The following is a 9,922-nucleotide window of genomic DNA, read 5'->3' on the forward strand; positions in this document are numbered from 1 at the left end:
GGCACAGAGAAGGCACTCAGTAATTCTTTTTTGAATAAATGAGTGGATGAATAAATGAAGGAATGAACAAAGGACTGAAGAAATGAAATGAGACCTCAGGTTCTCAAGTGTCTATAAACTAAACAAAGACGTACAGAGGTCAGACGAGGTCCCATCTTCCCCCATCCCCTGCCTTCTAGCCATGGCCGGATCATGGGCTCTTCCCCTCAGGGGAAGGGCCCCTTGCTCCTGACGCCCTCCCCCAAGGCCATCAGTCCCCTCAGCGGAGGGTTCCTGTCTCCTCTGCCCTCCCCCGTTACATGGAAGCTCTGCCACACACGCTAACTCACATGCACACACATGCACACGGACACATTCTCTGCCAGGCGAGGTGCCCTCCCCAGGGTCAGGTCTCTGCTGTCCCCTCCCCTGGCAAAGGTCTGGGCCCACCAGGGATGGCCCCCTCCCCCATTCCTGGCCCCCTAGGCTGGGGAGGGGCATCTGGCTGAGGAGCAGGGGGCGTGGAAGGGTCGGGGAGGCCTCCCTCCTGGCTTACCCACCTGGAGACTTTAAACAGAGGGAGCAGAGTCCTGGAGACTTCCCTCCCGCTGCACGCTGGAGCCCTGGGTGAGGGACAGGAAAGGAGGAAAGTCGTGAATGAATGCCCAGCGCTGGGGGAGAGGAGTTGGAGAGAGGAAGGGGCTGGGGCAGGGCTCCCAGAGTGGGCTGGGCAGGGGCCTTGGGCCCTGGGGGACCCGGGGGCCGGGACAGCCAGGCAGAGCCTTAGGGCCTGTCTCTCTGGTGGTCCCTGGGCGCTGAGGGGAAAGGCAGACTAAAAAGTGGGTGTTGGAGGAAGAACAGGGGCTGAGGGAGCAGACAGGTGGGAGACAGACAGGAGGACAGACAGCAGGACAACACAGGAAACACAGGGCCTCCAGAATGAGGTCGCCAGGACAGACAGCCTTCAGGCCGGTGCTCCTCCCAGAAACGGGGCAGACTCTCCTGGGATGCCCACCCCAGACCCTAAAGGACAGCACCTTGGAGGGCTCATCTGCCTCCCCAACCAAAGCCGCCCTATTCTGGAAGGTGGGGGGGTTCCGAGTCAGGGAGGCCAGCTGTCATTCCTCTGCTGACAGCCCTCTCCCAGCCCGGGGCCCCAGGCTGCCCCCCTCAGCCCCTAGCCCTGAGGAAGGGCCCTCCCCTGACGGTCACCGAGGAGACAGGCATTTATTTCACACCCAGCAAGCAGTCACACAGGGAAATGGCACCCCTGCCCCGCTGCCTGGAGCCCTGTATCTCACCTCTGCTCTACGCGCCCGCCTGACCCTCCAACTGCCTCTTCTCACCCCCCAGGGCGGTCCTTCTAACTGTCCTCTACCTCCCTCGTGCTGCAAGCGTCACCCCCGATTCCACGGTTTCACTTTCTGCAGTTTCAGTGACCGGTGGTCAACTGTGAGTCTGAAAATATTCCCTGGAAAATTCCAGAAATAAACAACGCATGCGTTTTCAATCGTGCGCCTTCCTAAGCAGCAAGATGAAATGTCGAGCCCTCCCGCCTGTCCCACCTAAGACGTGACTCCGCCCTCTGTCCGGTGTTTCCACTGTGTGTGCTCCCCACCAGTCTCGTTGTCAGACCCACTGTCCCCGTGTCGCAGAGCTTGCGCGCACGTAACCCTTATTTTACTCAATAAAGGCCCCAGAGTCATTCCCGTGATGACTTTTACAGTGTGTCGTTATATTTTATTATTAGTGATTACGGTTAATTTCTTACTGTGCCTAATTTATAAATTGAACTTTACCATCGGTATGGGTAAGAAGGGAAAAAAACGTAATATATCTAGGGTTTGGTACTCTCCGCAGTCTCAGGCCTCCGCTGGGAGGATTGCTGTATCTGCTGTCTATTGCCTCTGATCCTGGAGCATGAAGCATTAAGACCCATCCTACCTGGAGATCCTGCAGCCCGGGCACCCTCTTGGGCACAGCCCTCACTCGGCTGGCCCAGACCCATCCGTACCCACATCACGTCTGGCTGTAAGCACTTGCAGAGCCTCCTGCCAATCTCACGGTTCCAATTTTCCCACCGATTACCCAAGACGCAGGCGTCCCGGGGAGAAACAACTGTCGTATCCAGATGTTGAGACAGTGGCTAGGGGAAGAAATCAAGAATGCTCACTAACATGTCTGGCCCCAGAGGGCTTCCTGGGTGAGGCAGTGGGGGCTGCGAGGGGGGCGTGGGCAGAGGGCCACCGGGCAGGGGGGAGTGGAGACTCAGGGGGGCTAGCGTCCTTCTCACCTCCAGCAGGAAGTGGCAGCTCCAGGGGCCTAGCCCCAGACAGGCTGAGATCTAAAACCCCAATCTGGTTTTCTCACATAAGCCCATTCCTCCAGGGAGCACGGTCTCCTGTTCAATCATTCAACCGGACAGAGAGGAGGAAGATGAAGACAGAGAAATTCGTACTTATTGAAGGTTTACCGTGTGCCAGGAACTGGGCCTGTGGCACCTCATTCAATCCTGGTTCCCACCCAGGGAGGAAACCGCCGTGATCAGCCCCAATGGACAGATGAGGGCACTGAGCTTCAGAGGGGTGGAGTGAGTCAGGGCTGGGATGCCAGCCCAGATCTGTCTGGCTCCAGAGCCCGAGCTCTTGACCACCGAGCTAAACTGCCTCCCGTCCATTCTCCCCAGGCCTGGCCATCTCCCATTCAGTGCCCTCTGGGAAGTTCTGCTTAAAGTCTAACTTCTTCCCATCCCATGCTTCAGGATAAACTATTTCTTAAGGACAATTAAGTGGAAGTGAAGGCTTTGCTGCCGTCTCTTTCTGCTTCGTCGTAGGGGTGGGAGGCAGAGGATTCGAACCCTGAGCTGCTAGTGGGCCAGAGACCAGGGGAAGGAGGTGAGCTGTTGGGTTCAGGAGAAGTGGGTCCAGGATGTCCTGAGCTTCGTTGTTCAGTGACTCCTGGCTCTCCAGGCGCCCCTCTCCTGCTCCCCCACCTCCATCATGAAGAGGCTCAGGAAGCCCCTCACAGGACTTCTTGTTTTAACATCCAGAAACCCCCTGAGCAGCCTGGTGAGGGAGAGCTTACAAAGTCGGGGGCCGCCCTGGCTGGTTTGGCTCAGTGGATAGAGCGTCGGCCTGCGGACTGAAAGGTCCCAGGTTCGATTCCGGTCAAGGGCATGTACCTTGGTTGCAGGCACATCCCCAGTGAGGGGTGTACAGGAGGCAGCTGATCGATGTTTCTCTCCCATCGATGTTTCTGACTCTCTATCCCTCTCCCTTCCTCTCTGTGGAAAATCAATAAAAATATATTTAAAAAATAAAAAAGTCGGGGGGCTGGCAAGTCCTAAGATCCCTCACTTTTCCTCAGAGCCCTACCTTTCAACTTAAGAGGCTGGGACAAGAATGGGGATTCATCAAGCCAGCCTGCCCCTGGGCAGGGACAGAGTAGGCAGGAGACAGCCAGGACGCAGGCAGAGAGGCTGGGCGTGTCTGCAAGGGCCTCAGAACGCCTGCCCAATGAGCAGGGACCCTTAATTCTTCCCCAATGAGGCAGATGTGGGTGCCTGGGGTGATGCTGCAGAGGCCCCATGTGTCTGCAATTATCTTACACCCTGGGGTGGGTGGAACACCCCCTCCACCTCCTATGCTCTGTACAAACCTCTTTAGCGAGGGCCTCTCCGTGGGGGTCTCTGTGTCTGGGGGCTCCCCCGTGAGCCCCTGGGTCTGGGCCTCCAGCGTGCTCTGTGGCCGGGGTGAAAAAGAAGCTAGTGTCCAGTCATGGGGGTGTTTGTAGAGGTGAAGAAGGCAGGCATGCGAAAACCCAACTCCTTCCCAATCTTACAGGACTCCACACCAGGACATGCAGGCAACTGGGCCAGGTGGCTGAGGCTACCAGGAACCAGGGGGAGGCTGTCGGGGAGATGAGCCACCAGCCCGAGGTGCCTCAGTGGAATAAAATGCGGACTGGATCATAGTTGCCGGCTGGAATGGAGTGTGACAAGGTAGTTCTGCCGGAGCGGGAGGAAAACAGCTAGTTTATGTTCAGATGATAGCTGAATCCTATAGCCACTCCCTTATCTATCCTCCCGGCTGAGAGGGCAGATTTAGGCAAGGTGTGCCTTTGGAGCAGGAGGGACTGTTTGTAAGGGGCGTGTGTGTGTGTGTGTGTGTGTGTGTGTGTGAGCGCGTGTGCACGCGCGCATGTGCATCAATATTCTCTTGGGCCAAATTTCCATTTTTCCTGCTTCAGCTGGAGCTGGGGAGGATTATTCCCACCCTCTGTGTGGACAGGCATGTATTATCTCAGGGGAGAGGAGGTGGGAACAACCTGTGACAGCTGGAAGGGGCTTTCGAGCTGCTCCAGTTCCACCTTCTCTTCTCACACCAAGGACACTGAGGACGAGGGGCCGCCTAACTTCGCCCGTGTGACAGCAGGAGGGGAGGTGGACACGCTGACACCAGTCCAGTGCCTTCTCTTTACACGCCCTTCACCTCTCCAACCGTGGGGATCGAAGCGTGGCTTCCCTGTCCCCTTCTTTTCCCCAGCAGCTCCAAACCCCTCTCCATCATGACCCCTTGCACGCTGCCAATAGCCACAGCCACAAGAGGTTCAACCGAGCTCCTCAGGTCATCTCAAAGGCCATGCCAACCAGTCCCCTGCCCCTAGCCGACTCAGGTCAAAGGTCATGCCAACCAACCACCTGCCCCTAGCCTAACTCACGCTCATACACACCCAACGTTGAGGAAGAAGATGCAAAAATACCACCAGAGCTTCCCCACCCCGGAGCAGCCAGCCTTCACACAACACAGCCCCCGGGAGATGTTCCTCCCTGTCTAACCTCCACTCCTCCCGCTGCAGCGTGAGCCTGCTTCCGCTCAAGCTGTCCTGGGCAAAGCTAGGGGGAGGGGAGGAGAACAGGCTTCCCCAGCCTCCAGACCCTTCTGTTTGCCCAGCAGCAGCAGAGAGGACGAGGGCAGGGTGTCCCAGGGTGGCTGGGCCCTGAGCCCCGTGCGTGCCTGCGTGGGGCGTGAGGGGTGCAGTGAGGAGCTGAGGACTGAGTGTGGGAGAAACCGCTCTTCTGGGCATGGTCCCTCCAACTCCTCGTCCCCTGCAAAACCCTAACTCTCCGGCTCAGGGGAGGGTCTTCTCCGGGTTCAGAGACGGCTGTTCCCACACCCGCACCAATTCTCGCGTGTTTATTAGGTGCCAGGCACTGTGCTGGACATTTCTAGCTATGATTTCATTTAATTTTCACAACAATTCCATGGCATGAAACTAATCTTCCCCGGGACAGTCCCTCCCTGAGACTAAAGCTAACCTGGTCCCTCTGGCTGCATCTCCTCGGGCCCAGTTCTCCTTGGCGGTGAAGGGCATTTTTGCTCCTGTCTTCCGAAATGCCCCCCCTTACTCAGTGGCCCCACATTATCTTCTCCAGGCATCCCCCGTGTGATGGGCATTACAGGGGTGAAGGGCACTGAGGCAGGACTAGGGGCTGGGATCGGGGTACTGGCCTACGCCGGACATCGAGAGAGCACATGCCAGGTGGCTGGGGGGAGGCCCCGAGGACAGGCCCCATGAGATCAGGCTGGGCCGGTGGAGGCGGGGGAAGAACTGAGAGCAGTAGGCTCTCCCTCCCTCCTTCCCCGATGACATCTGTGACCTCTGCAGTGTGGTAACTAGGCAGCACCCAGAGATGCAAAGATCTAGTTCTCTCGCAGTGACCATCTCTTAGGTCCAAGCTCCAACCCACACGCACCCAGAGCCCAGGGGGCTGAGCAGAAGTGGGCAGGGGCGCGAGGCCGCAGGACTTGCCCTGGGCTGTGGGTGAGAGCTGAAGCCTGAGGATGAACTCTTACACCTAGCTCAGCTCCCGGCACCCAGAGGGTACTCAGGCCTCCTGGTACAGAAGGGAGACTCCCAAGCCCCTCTGCCAGCCTCATGGGCTTCCACACATCCTATGGTAGCCATGGGCAACTTGAGTGAATTTCCACTCCACTTGGCTCTCCTGTTTGGACCTTTTAGGGCAAAAAGGATGAGGGCAGGGGTCCCCTCCACTAGGGTCTTCCCCCATCCAGCTTCCAGCAGGCTGGAACACAGGGGCCAGACCCACCTCCCCAGAGAACGCTCAGGCCTCAGCTTCCACCCAGTGGGAGACTCAAGCAGGGAAAGCGTGAGCCAATGGGCAAGGGGAATGGGAATGGTGGGTGGGACTCTGGTCCCTGTGGGTGGCACCCTCTCCCTTTAAGCAGGCATCATTAAGATATGCAAAGCGTATGCAAATCATCCCGAAGAGAGACACGACTCCGGTGGAATGTCAGAAGAGACCTTGAAGATGATCCAGCCCATACCTCCTCCTTTCCCAGGTGAGGAACAGAGGCCCCACCAGGAAGGGACTTGCTCAAGGTCATTCAGACGTTCGGGGAATGAGGAAGGAGCCTGATGAGGTCTTGACTCAGTCCAGTGATCTTTCCTTGGCCGTCTTATCTTTCCTGTGGGGGGCTTACAAGGCGGCAAAGGGAGCACAGGGTCTCGATGGGGCTCCAGGGAGGCCTACGAAAACCCCACCTTCCTGCCTCTGAGCCTGGAGATGGTGTAGTGGGTGTGAGGGGAACAGAGGGCAGAGATGCCCGGGAGAGTGGGTGACCAGACGGGTGGAGGGGCCAGAAGCCGGAGGCATTGTTTTCCTGCAGCCAAGCAGCAGCAGGCAGCGGAACTGGAGTGTCTGAAGCCCAGTGTCAGGGCAAGGTGCCTGCTGGTGCGGGGAGGGGATGGGGCCGTACTACACACACACCCCTCCGTGCCCAGCAAGCCCCTTCTGCCTGGCTCTGAGGACTATGGCACCTGACAGACCATAATAAACCCGGGCCCTTCCGTGGCGGCTGCCGCCTTCCCACCCCCCAGCTTGGCTTCTCAGCCTTCCAGACAGTCCTAGAAAGCAGGACCCAGGCTGGGGAAAGGAAGACAGACAGAGGACAGGAGCCAGGCTGCAAGAAAAAGGGGAGACGGAGGAGCAGAGGGGGAGAACGCATGAAGGGCAGAACAGGAGAAACGGGCAGAGGGAGGGGAGGTCACGAGGAAGGAAGTCGGGGAGACTGAGGGGCATGGAGCGGACTGTGGGAACAGCGGAGCAGAGAGGGGAGGGCTCCCAGCCTCCAAACCGAAGGACAAAGCTGGAGCCTGGATATGGGGCACAGGAACCCCATGGAGGCCTGAGGCTTTCTGGCAGGAGTTGGGGACCATGCCCCTGCCCCTCTGCCCACCTCCCCAGCAACTCTCCAGGCTGCCAGGAAATCAGTCCTCCCTCCTCGGCCTTCTTCCCTCCCTCTTTCTATCCCTCCCTTTCTCCTCCCTCCCTCCCCCCTCCCGGGGCTGGGGGGGAAGGGGGTGGCAGGCAAGCCTGCTTCCTCGCCAAATCCAGAGCCTTCATCTCTGCTTTTCAGAGCTGGGAATGAAAGAAGGGGACGCGAGCGCAGCCCTCAAACCCGCTGACGGCCAGATTTTTATTATCTTTGCTCCAATAGGCCCTAGCAAGTCAACAAGGGAATCTTCAAAGAGCATCTCAGCGGCTCAGTGGAGCCTGCACCTGCCCTGGCCCACTCACGGCAGGCAGCCAGGGCTTGGGGGGCACAATCTGTCCCCCAACTCCCACCAAGCCCAGCGACCAGATCCGAAGCTGCCAGGAGCCTCAGCCTCAGCCTCCGTGCCTAGGCAAGGGCCACTTGGCCAGGCAGCCGGGCTCAAAGGCCGGACCCAGGGCCGCTGGGCCTCAGAGACAGGCTCTGCCCCTCTCTGGACCTCGAGGACACAAGCAAAGGAAGAAATCAGATCTGCTTGCCAGGGCTCCGAGGAGATAAGTGCTTGGGATTCCTAGAAAGAGAAGCTTTTGTGGCAAGCCCTAGATTCCTCCCCTAGATCCTGCCCCTGAACTGTCTGCCTGCCCCGCACCCACAGACCCCTCCGTGGCCTCCTGACTCCCCCTCCTAGAAGCCCTCCCAACCACAGCTGCCCCTCCATTCTCGAGCCCCCCACCCACTACTCAGGATGATCCTGGAACCCCATTCAAATCCTCCACGCCACCTGCCTTCTTTCCCCAAGACCTCACCTGGGGTGGGGGTGGGGCTAAAATAAACCTGGTACTTCAAAAAACCCTCTCCCTCCTAAGCTTGGATTTGCCAGAGAAAGCCAAGGTTGGCATTGGGCAGATGGCCACCAGCACCCCAATCCCCGCCCCCCCAGCTCTGACCACACCATTGAGATCAATGCCCGAAGCCAAAGAGGAATCAATGGTTCTAATTAAACCCTTTTTCCAGGTCCCTGGCCAGAGAGAGAGAGAACGAGCATCCGAGCTCTGCATCCCAGCACCCAGCCCTGTTTCCTGTGAATCTTTAAAAAAACCTGGAATCAGGTCTTGAAGACCCCAGAACCCCCACATTAGGCAATGAGGCAAGCAGCAAGCCTGGAGTTGGGGCATCTCAATCCCAGGGACCCTTCCCCTAGGGGGGCTCCCCCTCAACACTCAGCAGTGCCGAGGACCACAGTTGCTTCTTCCAGATCCCCAGAGCACACGGGGGGACCCGAGTCTCCATCCCAGCCCCAAGGGTCATCATGATAATGGACCATCATGGTAAGGACGGGAGAAGCTGGGCTGTTGGGGGCACTAGACAAAGACCCTCTTGTCCCCAAGGAGGGGTGGCAGGAAGCCAGGGCAAAGCCTTTGCACTCGCTGCCAGCAGTGCCTGGGTGCCAGGCAGTCTGGGGTGGGGGGTGGGGGTGTTATTCTTGGAAGCCCCTCCCCTGAGGCCCATAGCCCTCACCCCCATCCCTTGCCTTGACACCAGGCCATCAGCTAAGTCTCTGCCCCAACAGCGCTCAGCTTGCCTGGAGCCCTCCTTCCGAGGTGAATGCCGGTCCAGACACTTGCCCACAGGAGCCCCAACACCAGCCAGAAAACAGCAAAAACGCTCACCCATCAGCCATAACTGCCCTCCTCATACCTCCAAACGCACAACCTCGCCAGAAACCACCACCGTCACAGCCGCCACCAATCATGACCGAGCCTTATGTTTTCACAGTGACAGTCTCCATCGAATGCATCATCGATCCTTTAAGATCACCAACACAGATACGGAAGGGAATGAGGGAAACTGAGGCACGGGGTTAGACAGCAAAGCAGTTGGCTCAAGGTCACCCAGACCAAGATATCCACAGTTGCACACACAGTCCCAAGTGCTCCAACCCCAAGCCACAACAACACTCAGACCCGCAGCCTGCAAGTCTGGTCAGCTACTCCCCACTCCCAGCCCTCCTCGGGTTCCCAAACAACAGTCGCTCCAACATCTTCTGAAAGGCTTCAGCCAGGAACGCTCCGCTCAGGGGACCCACTTCCCTTGAAGTTGGGGGCTGCAAGAGTATCGGGGGAGAGGGGAAGGCAGTCCGGGATCCCCTCCTTGCGCAACCCCTGTTCCTGCTCACCTGGCTCCCTTCGGCCCCCGGGGTCCTTCGGTCCGGCCTCCTCCCTGGGAGATCGGGAGCTGCCCTCAGCGGTCCTCTCCCACCAGGCCAGGGCAAAGCGCCGGAGGCACTGCCAGGGCTGCATGGGGAGGGTTGGGGCGGGGGTGCTCGCACCAGCAGCCGCACACACCGCGCCGGGCCCTGCCAGCCGAGCTGCGGAGGCACCCGGCCGGCCCCCTCGGCTTCCACCAGCATCCTGCTGCCCCCACCGACGGGACTCGGAGCTGGTCCGGGAGCTTCTGACGTAGCAGGGGGGTGCGTGGGAGGGGAGGGGGAGCCTTGGCGCGTCCCCTCCCCAGCCCCGCCCTCTGCCCCTCAGCCTCCAGCGGTTCCCAACTCCACACTAACCCTAGATGCTCTGCCCAGCTGGGGGCGCCCTCCCCTGCCCTCTTCAGGGGAAGGGCTTAAGATCAAACGGCCCCTCCCCGACCCC

At 59.0% G+C, this 9,922-nt stretch overlaps 1 protein-coding gene across 1 annotated transcript in view; it reads right to left on the reverse strand.

Annotated features, from left to right (window-relative positions):
* The window catches only part of SRCIN1 (SRC kinase signaling inhibitor 1), a 63,661-nt gene extending 54,087 nt beyond the window's left edge, over positions 1–9,574 (reverse strand). The window contains exon 1 of the mRNA XM_054709579.1: positions 9,451–9,574. Coding sequence (XP_054565554.1) covers positions 9,451–9,574 — 124 coding nt within the window. The remainder of the gene's footprint in view (positions 1–9,450) is intronic.
* Between the last annotated feature and the right edge of the window lie 348 nt (positions 9,575–9,922).

The sequence above is a fragment of the Eptesicus fuscus genome, chromosome 20 (assembly GCF_027574615.1).
Source record: "Eptesicus fuscus isolate TK198812 chromosome 20, DD_ASM_mEF_20220401, whole genome shotgun sequence".
Taxonomy (NCBI): domain Eukaryota; kingdom Metazoa; phylum Chordata; class Mammalia; order Chiroptera; family Vespertilionidae; genus Eptesicus; species Eptesicus fuscus.